Source organism: Eumetopias jubatus, unplaced genomic scaffold (assembly GCF_037043125.1).
Source record: "Eumetopias jubatus isolate StellerSeaLion01/CBP00866 unplaced genomic scaffold, mEumJub1_p1.0 scaffold_15, whole genome shotgun sequence".
Lineage (NCBI taxonomy): Eukaryota > Metazoa > Chordata > Mammalia > Carnivora > Otariidae > Eumetopias > Eumetopias jubatus.
Window position 1 is genome coordinate 14332483 of NW_028274821.1, and position 19605 is coordinate 14352087.

Below are 19605 nucleotides of genomic sequence, written 5' to 3' on the forward strand. Positions count from 1 at the left end.
ACGATAGCAGTCTTCTGTGTAAAAATTAGTTTGGTATTATTTTTATAGTTAACACCAAAAATACCTGTTTTATAATAAACCGTGTAAACAAATAACACTTCCCTAAGTATGCTTTTGTCCAGACACCTGAACAAAGTACAGACATGTCCCTTGCACTCATGGACTTGAATAAGCAAAAGAATATTGACTAGGAACTGTAAACAACCAGGCAGAGAGTTAAATGATAAGTACAGTAGAAGCTCTCTTGAGAAGATAGAAACTTTACCTCCTTTAATTTTGATAGAGACATTCTGTGTTAGGAGACAGTGTCTCCGGATCTCTCTTCCCTGTCCTTCCCCAAATACTCGTTACTCTTGTTAATTAAGACATTTCCTGGGGTGCCTGGGTGGCTCAGTTGGTTAGGTGTCAGCCTTCGCCTCAGGTCAGGATCCCAGGGTCCTGGGATGGAACCCCGTGTCAGGCTCCCTGCTCAGTGGGGAGTCTCTTCTCCCTCTCCCTCTACCCCTCTCCTTGCTTGTGTGCTCTCTCTCAAGTAAATAAATAAAATCTCTATTAAAAAAGACATTTCCTGTATTGGGGTGCCTGGCTGGCCCAGTTGAAAGAGCGTGTGACCTTTGATCTCAGGGTTGTGAGTTCGAGCCCCACGTTGGGTGTAGAGATTGCTTAAAATCTTTTTTTTTTTTTTAAAGGACATTTCCTGTATGTGATGATGAGATTAACACGGGGATGTGAACAGTAGAGGCAGAAAGGAAGGTTGAGAATCACTGATCTAGAAAAAGCCCGATTTCCCAGCATGTCTTTAATTTTAGATTCCCTAACTATTTGAGATTTGGTTTGCCATTTGATTCTATGACTAAGGCAGGGTTAAAACTAATGATTTTTTCCCCTTTCTTCTTCTTTTTATTATATCTAAATGAGAAGATGGATAGTAGTGGAATCTGTTGTGATAATTATTTCACAATATATGTTAATCAAACGATCATTCCTTATGCCTTAAGCTTACACAGTGATGTATGTCAATTATTTCTCAATAAAATTGGAAAAATAGGGAAGAACAAAGAAGAAATGATTTCCTAATTTTCAACATGTTTAGATTTGGCTTAAATCCCAGGAATAGGAATGAAGGTTAGAAACTACTGATATAAATTCTATTTTTCCTGACTATGAGGAAATCAGGGTAGAAAACAGTTTCTGTACAGTGTTGTATCATTGTGAACCACATCTGAATTAAAGGACATTATACATGAGTGAGAATTGAGGATAAATTACATTTTGGGGTGATGTCTTTTGATATAAAATTTAGGAAAGCTTCTTAATAGCTTTTCTGGATTCCTGATTTATGTCTCTAACATAGCTTTTCCTGTCAGTTCTGAGGTCTTTCTGGTGATTTAGATATTTGATACATTATTCTAGAAAACAAGGAGGCTGGTTGTATCATTATATGTTTCAAATATTTCTTTCATTCACTTGGTTGGAAATCAGAGTGCATCTTCCCAATGAAGTGATGCTCTCAGTGGTGAAAGTAGGAATCAGACTGAGATTTAATTCCTGAAAGAGAGGCAATATGGAATACTGGGGCAGAATATGGTATTTGGAGTCAGAGGCCTTGGTCTTGAGTCCTGGTTGTATTCTGTGCAACTGTAGTTAGATTATTAAACCTGTCCAGATTTGTTTCATCTATAAAGTAGGAATAATACTATTTATCCCCCAAGGTAATTGTGAGGACGTTATAACTTAGCTGTAAATATGGAGTTTTAAGCAGAAGACAGTATATAAATGTCATTTATTATCATCATCATTTCTTACCGACACTAATGGTGTTTCAATTGTAATAATCATAACTTTCTTTCTGAGGAAAAGTATATCACCTCCTTTGTAGTAGTACTTTCAGTAGCAGAGGTGAGGTAGGGAATATACTCTTCTTTCTAGAAATGTCTACTTCTGCTGCCTACAACAGCAGTTCTTAAACTTTGGCATCCTTAAGGGTCATCTGGAAAGCTTGTGTAAGGTGCAGAATCCCAGTTGCCAGAAATTCTCGATCAGTAGTTCTTAGGTTGAGTCCAGGAATCATCATTCTTAACAAGCCTCACAGGCAATTCCAATGTACATGGTCCTCAAACCACACCTGAGACTATTCTGGTAATTACCTTCCCCCATATTTGATGCATTAGTCTATGTGACTAGCTTTCCAAGGATCATACTCTCTGTTTGCACATTTAGGTCTACCTTGGGAAGGTGGGAGGGGTTGTCTTTCCAGAAGCCCACCCTGTCTGAGCCCCTTCTTGCTCCAGAGCATACCCCCATCCTTCAACCACAGGTTCTCAAAGCATAATCCGTGCAACAGCTCCTGAGTTACAAAATCAAAATCTCAGGGAGTGGGGCCTGGAAATCTGATTTTAATTTAATTTAAATAATTTATTTATTTATTAAAGTTTATTTATTTTTAGTAATCTCTACACCCCAACGTGGGGCTCAAACTCACAACACCGAGATCTAGAGTCACATGCTCTTCTGACTAAGCCAGCTAGGTGCCCCTGGAAATATGATTTTTAAATATGTTTTCCAGTTGGGTCTTATGTACCCTGGAGTTTGAGAACTGACTTAAAAGTCACTCTTCCCTTGGAGTTTTGGCTTTGCTCCAATTCTCTTGTAGTCATCTGTTTTCTTTACTGAATCCAGATCATTTCTGTGTCTTTATTGCCTCCCATGCCTGTGCCCATCTCTATCCCTACTACTACAGCCAAATTTAGTGTTTTAGTATATAATTCTAGGTGACTGTAGCAACTTCCTTACTGATCTCCATACTTCCCTCCAGTCTTGTCTTTAATTACACCTTAGGATCCTGTCCAATCCCTATTTAAGAGTCGAAATTCTTTAACTTAGCAGGCAATTCCTCTTACAGTTTAGCTCATTCCTCTCCTTCTCGTCACACCGTATTGTTCAGCTGTTGTATTTGCAGTTTCCCAGAAGGACCATATGCTTTCTCATGCTTCCATAAGCTCTTCCCTGTGTACTGGACTTTGTTAGGTAGAGGATGATCTCAAAGCAATTTCCCCAGCGTCAAAACTCTTTTCATTTGCCTGCTTACTTGCTCAAAGGCAAGGACCTTACCTCGCTCTTTTTTTATCCTTGCATCTCTAATATCTCATATGGCCCAGCCATTGTAAGTGTTGTGTACATATTCTGAATTGAATGAGGTAGGAGATAGTACAGTGGATCTGGGGTGATTGCTTGGAAAGCAAAGCTGGAATGTGAACGAAGAATTAAACTTCAGTATGCATATACTGTGCAAAAGGAGATGTGGTGCAGGCAGAACAAAGAAGAGGCACAGTGCAGTTTCTGTACTACCAGATTGGTTTACTTAGGAGTGCTTAAATGCATAGGGAGCAAAAACAGGAGATAGGACCAGAAAGAAAAGTAGGGATCAAATTGCAGAGAGTTCTGAATATCAGTCTTAGGAGTGCCTTAAAATGTGTAGGTTTCTGGGGTGCCTGGGTGGCTCCGTCATTACGCGTCTGCCTTCGGCTCAGGTCATGGTCCCGAGGTCCTGGAATTGAGCCCCGCATTGGGCTCCCAGCCTGTTCTCTCTCTTGCTTGTCTCTCCCTGTCGGATAAATAAATAAAATCTTAAAAAAAAAAAGAGTGTAGGTTTCTGACTAGAGGAGAGTTATGGAGAGATGTCTATTGAAACTAAGTGTTGATGGCTTGGTCTCCCCTTCTCTATCTTCCTCATTCCCCATCCATCTTCATTTGGGATGCTACTTCAGTAATGCAGATCAGAAATAAGGACCTGATACAAGGAAGTGAGGGGATATAAAGTAGAAGACATGGGGACATTGTGGAAAAATTGATTCTGTCAGTATTGGCATTGAAAAGGAGAGCGAGAAGTCTAAGGTGACCTGAGATTTTTGTACCTGTGCCTATAAGAAGACTTTCTAAAGATGAAGTTTGGAACAAAGGAGAAACAGATTTTATTGCTAAGATAGTGATTGTTTTTTAGTCCATGAATTTGAGGTATTTCAAGGATTTGCATGAGGAGGAATGTGAATATTGTGCATGCAGTCTGAAATATCAGGACTGCCAGAGAGACAGTAGGACTAGGGACATAGGTTTGGTTATAATCTTCATTGAGTTCCTTGTTGAGGCTGTGGTTACAGGTTCAGCTGACCAAGAGTAAATACATAATGTGGAAAGAAAGGAGCACTGAGCAGGCACCTTGGTTGAAGAGACAGAGACAAAATGAGTGAGTGAGTGAATGCATGAATGGATGACTAAATAAATATTGGGGAATGGATATTTTTAAGGGGTAATCAGAGGAGGAAGCCTCAGCAAAGGATCTTGAGAAGGAGCAAATGGAGTTGGGGTTATGATCCTACTTTGTAAGGTCTTTTTTCCAGGAAAGACAAAAATTATTTTTAGATAAAACCATTGACATTTTGATCATTTATAGCAAAATTTTGAGGAAGAAGAGACTTACTTCCCATAGAACTGCTCTGATAGTAAGGCTATTTATTTCTATTTATTTATTTATTTATTTATAAAGATTTTTTTTTTATTTGACAGAGGGAGACACAGCCAGAGAGGGAACACAAGCAGGGGAAGTGGGAGAGGGAGAAGCAGGCTTCCCACGGAGCAGGGAGCCCGATGCAGGGCTCGACCCCAGGACCCTGGGATCATGACCTGAGCCGAAGGCAGACGCTTAACGACTGAGCCACCCAGGCGCCCCTATTTATTTCTATTTAGAGAAGTTGTTCTTGGGTTACTTATTTACCAGAAATGTCCCATACTTAATAATGAAGATGGCTCAAAGATAATTGGCATCACATCATCTTAAAATATTAAGTGCCCACGTTTTAATTAGAAGGCAAAATCTCTTTTGTTGCTGGGAGATTATTCTAATGTTCTGCTTATCATTTGTTTTTAGCATTGTGTTGTGGGTCCTTCCATAAAAATATTTTTTTAACATTGTAACATGTCCTCCCAAATTGTGCCTTTTCGAACAAAATGGACAGAATTAAAAATCTTCATGCCAGAGTACTCTTTGTTGCAAAGAGTTGCAACAACTCTTTTGTTGTTGTTGACTACACCTTTTTAAAGCTGTGATTGAGGGGTGCCTGGGTGGCTCAGTCGGATAAGCATCTGCCTTCTGCATAGGTCATGATACCAGCATCCTGGGATCAAGTCCTGCATGGGGCTCCCTGCTCAGCAGGAAGTCTCCTTCTCCCTCTCCCTCTGCCCCTCCCCCCTGCTCGCTCACTTTCTCTCAAATAAATAAATAAAATCTTAAAAAATATAAAGATGTCATTGATCAGTTTAACAATGCAGTTTTGGTTGTTAGTATCTTGTAGAAATATTTGCTTGTTAAAATGCACAGCACTAACTTATTTTAAATTTTCTTAGAGTAAATGAGTAAATATACTTTGGGAAAAATGCTTTTTAAGATAGGTTTCTTTAACTGCCGGAAGATATTGCAACAGCATGTTTCTGTCTGTAAGCAGGTGTGACTCCACTGAAGTGTCTGTTTGCATTAAGGTTTGTCAGTGAAAATCTGGGTAGTTTGCTTGCCTGCTGAAATAAATCAGTAGCTAGCTTGGGTAGTTTGTACACAGGCCTCCTCTGTATAATTCCAACGGACAATAGCTCTAGCCACTTATTGAGAGAATAGTCCTCTGTTTGGGATGATCCGGACTCATTTTATATTCAGTGTTTGGATGAAAATGGAATTGTTTATTTTCGCAGATGTCACTTGTTAAAGATTCCGGCAGTAACAAAGTGGGAGAGGGACTCAAATATTATTTCTTGACTATAAAAAGCTTATATTGTAAGTTTATTGAGTAAGAGGACCAGTTTGAGTATTTCTTTCTTTCTTTTTTTAAGATTTTATTTATTTGACAGAGAGAGACAGCAAGAGAGGGAACACAAGCAGGGGGAGTGGGAGAGGGAGAAGCAGGCTTCCCACGGAGCAGGGAGCCTGATGCAGGGCTTGATCCCAGGACCCTGGGATCTTGACCTGAGCTGAAGGCAGATGCTTAACGACTGAGCCACCCAGGCTCCCCAGTTTGAGTATTTCTCGTGTATATTTTCACTTCTCTCAGTTTGGTATTGATTCTTTAAGGACTTATGATTAATATAGAGTGAATGGGAGGAAGATGGAGTAGACTTTGGGGAAGAAAATTAATTATTTTAGCTTGTAGTAGAAATATACCCCACTTTATGCTTTAGGTATCTTTTTGTTTGGTTTGGTTTGGTTTTGGTTTGGTTTTTGAAAGATAGAGCATGTGAATGTGTGCGCATGAGGGGAGGGAAGGACAGAGGGAGGGAGAGAATCCCAAGTGCACTCTATGTCCAGTGCGAAGCCCTACCCAGAGCTCATGACCTGAGCTGAAATCAAGAGTCAGAAACTCAACTTACTGAGCCACCCAGGTGCCCCTATTTTTTTTCTCCTTTTCTTTTTCTTTTTCTTTTGTTTTTTGCTGTTTTGGTTTTGGGTTTTTTTTTAGTGTGTGTTTTTTTTTAAAATTTACTTTTTTTAGTAATTTCTACACCCAATATGTGGCTCAAACTCATGATCCTAAGATTAAGAGTTGCTCGCTCTTCTGACTAAGCCAGCCAGGCGCCCCTTGCTTTAGGTTATCTTTTAATTAGAATTTTATATAGTAAAAAATCAAATATTGGTAACAAATATTTGTGTATTTGCTATATGTATGTATGTAAAGTATTTTAGAACCCTAGAGTACTATTTTACTTAAAGGAGACTTGTCCTGAATTTTTTGTGAAAAATCGTAAATGTTGGTAGCTAATCTATAATTAGTTATATTAGACAAATGATTTCCTAAAAAGAAGTAAGCCTATAGTAACTTTTATATTTTTCCTTAAATGACAGTAAAACCAGTTTTACTATCAGAATGCACTTCAAAAGTATTTCTAGGCTATTTATATGACCAGCTCATTTTGTGAAATAATAAAATACATAAAAATAGTAAGACTCAGTGACTTAATCCAAATAAGGTATTTCTGAGAGTAGTGCACATTCGAACTTACTACTTCTTTATCACACTAAAAGAAGCTTGTAGATTTGAAAGTTTGAAGTCACTAGAACTCAGTATTGATATCCTGGATGACATATTTATTAGTGGTGGTCTAAATGTGATATTAAGTTGATTATAGCAAGAGTATTTTTTTTTAAGGTTTTATTTATTTATTTGACAGAGAGTGGGACAGAGAGCAGGAGAGAAAGTGAGAGAAAGCACAAGCAGGGGGAGCACCAGAGGGAGAGGGAGAAGCAGACTCCCCCCTGAGCAAGGAGCCGGATGCAGGACTCAGTCCTAGGACCCTGGGATCATAACCGATTGAGCCACCCAGGCAGCCCACAAGAGTATTTTTTAATTCCCTTTTTGAAAAGAAAAATGGCAGTGTTTTCTATTCTTTTTAAAATCTTAACCACCTGGATAAAAAGGCAAAGCAAATTTTTATAGGCAATATTAGGAACATTTGCTTCAATATCCATGTAATTATGTACTTGATTCAAGAAAGGGACAATTAGGGACACCCCGCTGGCTCAGTTGATGGAGTGGTGACTCTTGATCTTGGGGTAGTGAGTTCAAGCCTCATGTTGAGTGTGAAGCCTACTTAAAATAAAAGTTAAATATACATATATTAAAAAAATAAGGGACAGTTATTCTTTACTGTGAGTTTTTACCTCTGATAAAATTCCTGTTATTTTCACTCTTTTGTTGAAATGGGACCAGAATTTATGTGTAAATATAATGTGATGAGAATTTGCAAGTTCATTAGACATTTCCTGATGTTTATAAAATAATACGTTAAAAAATATGTATATTCAAGGGAGCCTGGCTGGCTCAGTAGGTAGAGCATGCAATTCTTGATCTTGGGGTCATGAGTTCAAGCCCCACATTGGCGTAGAGGTTACTTTAAAAAATATTTACATATCTGTATCTCTATTCAGTCAGGAATTGGAGACAACCAAATTGTCAAATAATAAGAAATAGGTTAGGTAAGTGACCATACTACTCTGAGAGAATATACTGCAGTCAATAAAAACAAGCTTTCAAAATATATATTAATATGAAAAAAAATAATGACAAGTTATAAAACAACATGTACAGAAAAAAACCGCAAAGTTTTATAAATATACTTAAAAGGCTGGAAATTATAGAATCTGAGTGATGGACTTGTCTTTTTTTCTTTATCTGTATTATAACATTTCTCTAATATGAATATTTAGATATAAATACTCATACTGTTTTAAATCTATAAAATTGATCAGTAAAGTTATTTTTCATCTGCAGAGGTAATTCCTATCCTAAGAAAACCGTATAATCTAGTATAGCATTGTTAATACACAGTAGGGAAAAGTATTAAAGGGAAAGAACCACTGTAGTTGCAAAACTAAGCAGTAAGAAGATGAACAAAGTTATAGACTGCTGGACAGAATACAAAAGGGATTTCCATGTAAAGTTTGAACTCTGTCTTCTCCTCTGTCCCATTTCATATTTATCCACTTGAAAAGTTGAGTCCTAAAAGTGTTCTGTAAAATACTTTTAAACATGTAAATGTACTTTTAACATTTAAAAATAGGATTTGAGCTTATTCTATAAGATTTTTAATACTCTATTCTTCTTCTAAGATACATAAAGTCTTTATTCCTATTTTAAGTCTTTTTAACCCTTGCACATGATTCTCTAGCAACTGAATTAGACATCAGTGCTAGACAAAGGCATTGTAAGAGAAAACCGGAACAACTATGGGCCAAAATCTCTCATTGAATTTAGACACAAAAATTTCAACAAAATTTTAGCATATTGTATTCACCAATAAATAAAAATACAATACATCACAGACAAGTGGGGCTTATCTCAGGAATGTAGGGCTCATTGTTTGGAAGATTCAATGCTGTTGAGATGTCAGTTCTCCCCTAGTGTTATTCATAGTTTCAGTGTAATCCTAATCACAATCATAGCTTTTTTATCGAAATCAACAAACCAAAATGTTTATGGAAAAGCAAAGGAACTAGAATAGTCAAAACAATTTGGAAAAAGAACAGAGTTGGAGGATGCACAGTACTAATTTCAAGACCGTAAAGCAACACTAATCAAGACAAGGTGGTATGGATGAAAGAGTACTACAGATTAATGTGATAGAATGGATGCACACATACTAAATGTTTGACAAGGATACAAATGCAGTGTAGTGGTGTTGGAACATGGATGTCCATATTTAATTTTTTTAAAATTTTTTTAAAAGATCTTATTTATTTGACAGAGAGAGAGAGAGAGAGAGTGCGTGCACAGGCAGAGGGAGTGGCAGGCAGGACTTGATCCCAGGACCCTGGGATCATGACCTGAGCCAAAGGCAGCCACTTAACTGACGAGCCACCCAGGCGTCTCCCATATTTAATTTAAAATGAACCTTTACTAGTGTTTTGCACCATGTAGAAAAATTAATTCAAAATGGATCATAGATTTAATGTAAAACCTAAAATTACTGAACTTCTAGTCAAAAATATAGGTGAACATCTTCATGATTCTTCAAAGACTTCTTAGGTTTGACATAAAATGCAAGGTCTATAAAAAAAATTGAATAAGTAAGCTCTACATGTCTTTCTATAAAAGTGAGTTGTTCTTCATTGAAATTACAGAGTTCTTCTCTTAGAAAAGCACTGTTAAGATAATGAAAAAAGATAATGAAAATAAAAGCACAGATTGGTAGAATATATTTGCAAAACACATTATCAGGAGTATATACAGAACCCTCCTCATATCTTAGTAATTAGAAAATGAACAACTCAGTTGAAAACAATAGGCAAAAGATTTGAACAGACACTAAGGAAAATACATGATGGCAAGTAAGCACATGAAAAGATGCTCAACATTATTAATTATTAAGGAGATGCAAATTAAAACCATAATGAGATAATATTATACACTTATTCTAATGGCTAAAATAAAAAATGTTTACAATTTCAAGCACTAGAAATGATGTGGAAAAACTGGATCTTTATACATGGTTAGTGGGAATGGAAAATGGTATAGCCACTTTGAAAAAGTATTAGTTGTTTTTTTTTTAAGATTTTATTTATCGATTTGAGAGAGAGAGAGCACAAGTACAGGGAGCAGCAGAGGGAGAAGGAGAAGAAGCAGGCTCCCGTTGAGCAGGAAGCCTGATGTGGGACTTGATCCTAGGATCATGGTAAAATGACTTGAGCCGAAGGCAGACACTTAACTGAATGAGCCACCCGGGTGCCCCGAAAAAGCATTGATTTCTTATAAAATTAAGCAGAGGGGCACCCGGGTGGCTAGGTAGGCTGAGCATCCAACTCTTGGTTTCAGCTCAGGCCATGGTCTTGGGCTCTGGAATGGAGCTCTGTGTCTGGCTCCGTGCTCAGCAGGGAGTCGGCTTGAGATTCTCTCCCTCTGCCCCACCCCTTGCTCGTGCTCATGTTCTCTCTCTCAAATAAATAAATCTTAAAAAAAAAACGACAAAAAGAGGGGTGCCTAGGTGACTTAGTCATTGGGCATCTGCCTTTGGCTCAGGTCATGATCCCAGGGTCCTGGGATCGAGCCCCGCATTGGGCTCCCTGCTCGGTGGGAGGCCCGTTTCTCCCTCTCCCACTCCCCCTTTGCTTGTGTTCCTTCTCTCGCTGTGTCTCTCTCTGTCAAATAAATAAATAAAATCTTAATAAAAAAAAGAAGAAGAAAAGTTAAGCAAAAAATTGTCACAGGGACAGCTTGGGTAGGCTTTTGACTCTTCAGTTCAGCTCATGATCTTAGTTAGGGTAATGAAATTGAGCCCTGCATCAGGCTCCATGCTCAGTGCAGAGTCTGCTTGAAATTCTCGCTCTGTCTTCCTTTGCCCCTCCCCCTGCTTATGAAGGAATGTGCTCTCTCTCAAATAAATAAATAAATAAAAATTTAAAGCAAAAAAAAATTGTTACACAATTCAACAATATTATTCTTAGGTATTAACCTAAAATAAATAAAAAATGTCTACACAAAAACTCATACGCAAATTTTACTACCCCAAACTAGAAACAACTCAGAATGCCCTTCAAATGGTGAATGAATAAATGTTATTATAGCACATCTGTACAATGGAGTGCCATTCACCAATAAAAAGGCATGAGCTCTGCAAATAGCTGTATACTTTATCCATATTCCATTTATATGACATTCTAAAAAAGGCAAAATAGGAACATCGGGCTCCCTGCTCCGTGGGAAGCCTGCTTCTCCCTCTCCTGCTCCCCCTGCTTGTGTTCCCTCTCTTGCTGTGTCTCTCTCTGTCAAATAAATAAATAAAATCTTAAAAAAAAATCAGCATTGCCTGGGGACTGGTAGAAGGAATTGACAACAAAGGACCATGAGACAACCTTTTAGAGTAATGAAAATATTCTATATTTTGGTTGTCAGATTCATACAACTGTACGTCTAAAATGGGCAAATTTTATTATATGTATATATAATACATGCATTGTCCCTCAAAACTGACTTCAGCTGGTAACCATTTTATTCTTATTTTTTTAAATTATTTTTTTAAGTTTACTTAGTTATTTTTGTAATCTCTACACTCAGTGTGGGGCTCCAACTCATGACCCTGGGATCAAGAGTCGCATGTCCTTCTGACTGAGCCAGCCAGGCACCCCCAGCTGGTAACTTTTTTTTTAAGATTTTATTTATTTATTTATTTATTTATTTATTTATTTATTTATTTAGTGCAAGTGGGGGGAGAGGGAGAGGGAAATAGAGACTCTCAAGCAGACTCCACACTGAGCACAGAGCCCAACGTGCGGCTCTATCTCATGCCCTGAGCTGAAATCAAGAGCAGGACACTCAACTGACTGAGCCACCCAGGTACCCCCCAGCTAGGAACCTTTTTTAAAAATTTAGTGAATGTACAAAGAATGATAGAGTTAACATTTACAATGATTGATTCAGGAGCACCTGGCTGGCTCAGTCAGTAGAGCATGCGACCTCTGATACCAGAGTTGTGAGTTCAAGCCCTGCATTAGACGTAGAGCTTACTTACTTAACTTACCAAATAAATAAGTGAATAGATAAAATAAAATAATGGATTCAGGCAAAGGGTCTTGAATGGGTACTAAACCATGAGATGAAATGTATTGTGGAACAGTATATTGGCATGACCCGCATAGGTTATTGGTAATCTTTATAATTGGAGGAGATCAGAGGGAGTCACCATCTTAACCAAATCAAATTTCATATCCCTGACTAGGTGAGAACTGGACATTTTGTGCCTTCTGTGGGGGAGTAATATGAAGTGTGCAGCAGCAGCAAATATGAACTACTCTTATCAAAAAATGTTACACTGGGATCTAAGCAAGCCTTTAAACCTAACTTCCATTTTATGGAAGTATGATAGATAAAGCAATGAGTTAAATTACACTGTGAATAAACGATCAGACATACCCAGAATGTGGGATGTTTTCAAAGACCACTTGCCTGCTATTTTCAAAAATATTAGTGCAGTAGAGGATAAAAGAGGGAAATCCTGGGGCGCCTGGGTGTCTCAGTCAGTTAAGTGTTTGACTCTTGACTTTGGCTCAGGTCATGATCTTAGGGTTGTGAGATCGAGCCCTCTGTCATTGGGCTTTGTGCTGGGCATGAAGCCTGCTTGAGATTCTCTCTCTCTCCTTCCCCTCTGCCCCTCCCCCTTGCTCTCTGTCTCTTAAAAAAAAAGAAAAAAAAAAGAAATCCTTTTAGAACAGAAGAGAGATAACCATTGAATAGTACTTGAATACTGATTTAGAGGGCAGGGAGCAGGTGAGGAAATTTCAGTGTAGACTGGCTACATTCAATGACGTAGAGAGTTATTTTTCATTTTTTCTGAAGTGTAACAGTAGTGTGGTTAATTAAGAGAAAGTATTTCTAGGATATATATGATTAAGAGGTAAAGCACCCAATGTCTGCAGCTTAGTTTAAGTGTACACACACAAAGAAAACGGGTTAAAAAATGTTAAGAGTTGGGGCGCCTGAGTGGCTCAGTTGGTTGGGCGACTGCCTTCGGCTCAGGTCATGATCCTGGAGTCCTGGGATCGAGTCCCGCATCGGGCTCCCTGCTCAGCGGGGAGTCTGCCTCTCCCTCGGACCCTCCCCCCTCTCATGCTCTCTCTCTATCTCATTCTCTCTCTCAAATAAATAAATAAAATCTTACAAAAAAATGTTAAGAGTTGTTTCTAGATAATGTGTATATGGCTATGCATTAGTATTGTTGTAACTTCTTTCTGCATGTTTGAAATTTTTCATAATAGAGGTGGATGTTTTTAGAACTCGGTTAAGAGGAATACTACTTATGATGACCTTATTATATGTGATGCATTCCTGTAGATCCTATTAATATCAGGCATCTGTACCTACATTGTACCCCTGAGAACAACTTTTACCAAACTGTGTTTCACATTATGTAACACCAGACTACTTGGAGAACCCTGGTAGAAAACAGCTCTGTGAAATGCTTTATATTGTAAGGGTGTTGTTGAGAGCATGGCTTACTGTATCATATGGGGTCCTTTCAGGGAAAGACCAGACTTTGGGTTTCAGTAACCAGAATAGTTGTATTACTTCCAAGAAACTGGATTTTGGGCATGTTACAGGCATTGAAGCAGGTAAGGGAATGGAGCTCATGTTTTACTGGCTGCTTAGAAAGCTTGTATTTCACTCGTGGTCCATCTCTAGCAAGTACAATTTCCAGCTGCACTCCTGAGTGCTTCATCATTTTCCCTGCCTACCTTCATTTTCCCTTAAATATGATTCCCTCATCTGTTTTTGGTTGTATTGATTTTGTTTTTTTTTTAAAGGTTTTATTTATCAGAGAGGGAGCACAAGCTGGGGGAGTGACAGGCAGAGGGAGAAGCAGGTTCCTTGCTGAGCCGGGAGCCAGACACGGGGCTCCATCCCAGGACCCCGGGATCATGACCTTAGCCAAAGGCAGATGCTTAACTGACTGAGCCACCCATGTGTCTCGGTTATATTGATTTTGAAGATACTTTATGCCCAACCATGTTCTGGCCATATTAAAAGGATTTAAAACAAAATAGTTTATGATTTGAAAGTCACAACCTAAAAGATTTTGGGGGCGCCTGGGTGGCTCAGTGGGTTAAGCGACTACCTTTGGCTCAGGTCATGATCCCGGAGTCCTGGGATCAAGTCCCACATCAGGCTCCCAGCTCAGTGGGGAACCTGCTTCTCCCTCTGACCCTCTCCCCTCTCATGCTGTTTCTCTCTCTCTCTCTCTCTCAAATAAATGAATAAATAAATAAAATCTTAAAAAAAGACAGATTTTTAATGTTATTATTATTAATCATATAAGTTCTTGCTCCCAAATCTAGAGATCCTTTATCCTCTAACCAAATTTAGAATAAGGGGATATTAATAGAAAATTTAAAAAATATGTACCTTTAAATATAAATAGGATATAAAAATCGTATTTTCGGGAGTAATACTATTGTAGCTATATTAGCACGAAAACCTTATTTTGGGGGAAGGGGTAATACAGGGGGAAGAACAAGGCCATTTCTTGGATATGGATTTTTAGCAGCAGTTAGAATTGGCATTTTCCTTGACTTTAGTTTTTTAATTCTTTTTTTTTCAATTAATGAAGGGAAGTAAAATATGCCATTGTTTACCATTAGCATTTCTGAAAGAAATATGTACCAAAAAAATCCTAATGAAAAATTATTAGTTGTTCTTGAGTGGTATTCAAATTTCCTTCCCCCATAATAGTATCTTCCTTCTGTTAAAGGATACTTTATATTTTATAAAGTATTTTTCAGTATCAGCCTGTTGATTCAGATATTATATTTGCAGTTTGCCTCTTGGGTGGTAAAGTCCTCATCTAATTTCTTCTTGAGTTTGCTGTATTACATTTTAAAAGATGCCTTGTCTGACAACAGAATGTTTACAGGAGGAATAACAACATTTACTATAAAATATGTTGTATGAATCAATGATGGCTAAGACTTTGCATATATATTAAGTGAGAGTGTCTTTTCATACACCCTAAGTTTATTCTAACTTAAAAGAAAGTGTTCAATTTATAAATAAGATTTTCTTCTTTAGCTAAGATTCCTAAGTTCAGTGGAATTGTCTCTGAAGTTTTTTCCCTTTAAAGGTCTGGAAAGTAGCTTCTTAAAATGATCTTTAAAGGCTTTTTTGTACTTATAAAACTAAGTTTTGATTTTATATTTGGACATGCTTAAATCTTAACCTTAATAACTTATGCTTTCTACCAGGAGGATTATGCTAAAATTAATTGCTAAAACAGGGTTAGTTGTAAACATAGGTGTGAGAAAGGTAAGATTGCCATCTTCTTTGCTCCGGGCAGAATGATTCTAGAACTAGGATTTAGCTTTCATTGCTTACATCACTTGGAATTCACTTTTTCTAGTTTGCCAAAATACAGTAAGACAAGGTGCACAATTTTCTTTCTTTTTGCAACTCTTTTCAAGTGAAAGTACCATTCATTTTCATTCTTACTCTCATTCATTTCTTAACACATGAAAATCAAGTTCAGTTCTGTAGTAGTGCCTGTTAGTCATGTGAACTTTCTACAACATCTCCATTTATACTGTTTCACACATCACTCATAGGACAAGTTTCCACAAAGACCTGTTTTGTTCCATTGTCCAATCCACCCTGAAGAAACCAGTTTCCAAGCTATGTGCAGCTTTGTAAATCAAGATGAACTGGTCAGAAATTGGATACAGAAACAGAAAGAAACCAAATAATGCTTCCCAGTTAACACGCAGAATGTGTTATATGTAATAAAATTGCAAGTAACAAAATGTTTTGCCTTCTAAGAATATTCTATTAAGAAAGTTCATATCACATTCATATTGTAATCATAGTTCAAGTCATTTGTTTGTTTCCATTACTGTTAGAGTTAGGAAAATATAAGTAATGCTTTTTGTAGGATACTCTAGGCAACAGATGGCAGTGAGAACAAATGATGAAATGTGAATTTTAGTTCTGGGTATTTCTTAGCAAGTCTTATGTGAGATAGCTATGTATCAAGTTTGATGAGAAGAGGAGTTTGGTATTGGACACAGATTCCCTTCTTTCTGGCAACAGTTAGTAGCAAGGAATATAGTGTCGTGTGGAATTTATTTTTCCAGGGATTCTCCATCTAGGGCAGGGAGAAAGGAATACCCATACACAATTCCTAAGTAACAGTATGTTTTTCACCATAGTGGTAAAATCAAACATAATGTATTCACAGCTTAATTTGTGGCTTTTGTAAAGACCCTTGAAATATTTTCTCTATGAGTAAATGTTTTGTCAAATTATTTTACCTTCTTTAGAACTTTAAAGAATATAAAGCACTGTTCCAAAGTTTTGGGTTTTTTTTTTTTTTTCAAATGATCTTTAAACATCGTGCTTTTAACTTAGCATCAGATAACCTCCCAAAGAATCTGCATCTTTTGTGATCCTTTTCTTTCTCCTCTTGAGAAATTAAAAAAGGAAACAAAGGAAGCAAAGAAAACATAAAATGTCCTCTACTCATTATTCCAACAATAGGCAAACACCAGGCTTCCACAGCCAAAGTAAGTTAGAGAATTCTCAGAGTACTTAGTGCAAATAAATAGTCTGGGTTCTGAATCGCATGAATATATTATAGAATGTAAAACTGTTGGGGAGAACACATGATACATTTAAATTTTTTTCATCCTCCTAATTTCCCAACACGTTCTGAGAAGAAAATCATAATAAATATGGGGTGTTTTTTCCCCCATAAAGCCCTTTCCCACCACAGATATTCCCATGCACACATTTATTTTCTATTTTGAAGAAGTCAGATTAGCAAGGCAACTTTTCTAAAACATTTCTTCTTTACTTGAGACTAGAAAAGTATTAAATTGAAGAATAAATGCCTTTGTGCTTCCAGCTGCTTTTCCCTGACACTTCTTTCTTAGGTGTCATGGTCTCTGCTCTCCCTTACACACTGACAATTTAGGACTATAATTTCTTAGTGTATTTTCTTAGTTCTCATTTGGTAAGATTTGAATTGTTGGAAACAGTAGTCTTAATATATAAGAAGGTTTTCTTCTTTATTATTGCATTTTTATTGAGGTATAACCTACATACCGTAAAAGGCACATATCTTGACTGTACAAATTTGAGTTTTAACATTTGTACACATCAGAATCAATGGGAAGGGCTTTCTAAAATATTCCTGCCAAGAGGTTAAAAAGTTTCTTGGATGATTCTGAGCTACACCTAGTTAAGACTTTGCCTTTGTAAAGAACCAACTTGAGCAATACACGTAAAAATACATGGTGTATCGTAAAATGTTGTGCAGATTAAATTTAGGTTACTATTTAAAAAAACTTAAATTTCTCATGTGCCTTTTTCATGGGGTTTGCAATGCTGGTTCACAGGTGAAATTCTTACTTTGTTTTTCTGTTTGTTTTTAAGAAAATTAATGCAAAGCTTCATGATGGAGTTTGTCAGCACTGTAAAGAAGTTCTTGAATGGCGTGTAAAATATAGCAAATATAAACCGTTGTCAAAGCCTAAAAAATGGTGAGTTATGTTTCTTAATTATCTTACCAATAATATATGTATAATAGTTTATTATTTCATTCCCTGATACTCAAAATTGCATCCAACTAAATATTAAGGTAGATGGAGAAAAAAATCCCATTCTCCCATGTAGAATTTCATCTTACATGCTGATTCCTGCTTTATAAAATGGATTCATCCTTTCCCATCCCATTCTTTATTTTGTTTTTAAGATTTTATTTATGTGTCAGAGAGAGAGAGAGAGCAGGGGTGAGAGAGACAAAGAGCACAAGCAGGGGGCGGGGCAGAGGGAGAGGGAGAAGCAGACTCCCTGCTGAGCAGAAAGCCTGATCCTAAGATCATGACCTGAGTGAGCTGAAGGCAGATGCTTAACCAACTGAGCCACCCAGGTGCCCCTTTTTAGTCTTTTTTTCATATTCTTTAGCATTTCCTCGCAAAAGAAGATACTTTTAAACAAATCTGATGAGTTTTATGCTCGCTGGCCCAAATTAGCAGTAGGGAAGTTTGGCAACTGTTGGTGCTATCCAAGGCTAGATTTCCATGAACGAATTAACTGTGTTTTCTGCTGTATTCTCAGTAGCTGGTTGTGCTATATATAAGCCATGTAGTTTTAGTTTATAGGCCTATTATATTATTTGTAGCTTTCTAGGGGCACCTGGCTGGCTCAGTTGGTGGAGAATGCGACTCTTGATCTTGAGGTTGTGAGTTAGAGCCCCATGTTGGGTGTAGAGACTCCCTAAAAAATAAAAATCTTTTTAAAAAGGCGTTTTCTCTCTAAATGTTGGTATAACTTTGGGTGCCTGGCTGGCTCAGTCAGAAGAGCATGGGACTCTTGATCTTGGGGTCATGAGTTCAAGCCCCATGTTGGGTGCAGGAATTACTCAAAATAAATATATTCAAAAATTTTAAAAAACTCTTAAAAAAGAAAAAGAATGGTTGGATGTGGACATCTTAGACTCAAAGGTCAGCAACTCTGTCCTGTCTTGGAGTCATTGAAGTCCTTGGAGTCAGGAAAGCTCATGATAATGTTGCCACTACCTTTGGTAGTACAGTGACCCAGAGCTCTTTGAGAAACTTCGGGTAGGTCAAGGAAATGAAGCCTCAGGAGCTGCTATTCCCCATCACCCTAAGGCAGATGAGGTTAGCCGCAGAATAGCTCACGATGGGTGCAAAATGAAGGAAACTTAATATTGTACAAATTCCCAATTACAGATAACAAGACATTCAAGCCTAAAGGAAGATCTTTAGGAATAAAGAAGCCCAAGCTAATGTAGAACAAATTATTATTCATGAGAGATCAAGAAACTGCTAGGTTTTTTTTTTTTAATTTTTTTATTAACATATAATGTATTTTTTAAATTTTATTTTATTATTTTATGTTAGTCACCATACATTACATCATTAGTTTTTGATGTAGTGTTCCATGATTCATTGTTGGCATATAACTCCCAGTGCTCCATTCAATACATGCCCTCCTTAATACCCGTCACCAGGCTAACCCATCCCCCCACACCCCCGCTCTAAAACCCTCAGTTTGTTTCTCAGAGTCCATAGTCTCTCATGGTTCATCTCCCCCTCTGATTTCCCCCCCTTCATTTTTCCCTTCTTACTCTTTTCTTTCTTTTTTTAACATATAATGTATTATTTATTTCAGAGGTACAGGTCTATGATTCATCAGTCTTGCACACTTCACAGCGCTCCCCATAGCACATACCCTCCCCAATGTCCATCACCCAGCCACCCCATCCCTCCCACCCGCCTCCCCTCCAGCAATCCTCAGTTTGTTTCCTGAGATTAAGAGTCTCTTATGGTTTGTCTCCCTCTCCAGTTTCATCTTGTTTCATTTTTCCCTCCTTTCCCCTATGATCCTCTGTCTTGTTTCTCAAATTCATTGTATCAGTGAGATCATATGATACTTGCCTTTCTCAGATTGACTTATTTCGCTTAGCATAATACGCTGTAGTTCCATCCATGTCATTACAGATGGCAAGATTTCATTTTTTGATGGCTGCATAATATTCCATTTTATGTATATACCACATCTTTTTTTA

The 19605-nt window shown here is 37.5% G+C and overlaps 1 protein-coding gene across 1 annotated transcript in view; it reads left to right on the forward strand.

Annotated features, from left to right (window-relative positions):
* CUNH9orf85 (chromosome unknown C9orf85 homolog) overlaps positions 1–19605 on the forward strand; it is a 67309-nt gene that overhangs the window by 19568 nt on the left and 28136 nt on the right. Inside the window, exon 2 of the mRNA XM_028089094.2 lies at positions 17448–17554. Within this exon, the coding sequence (XP_027944895.1) occupies positions 17448–17554 (107 nt within the window). The remainder of the gene's footprint in view (positions 1–17447; positions 17555–19605) is intronic.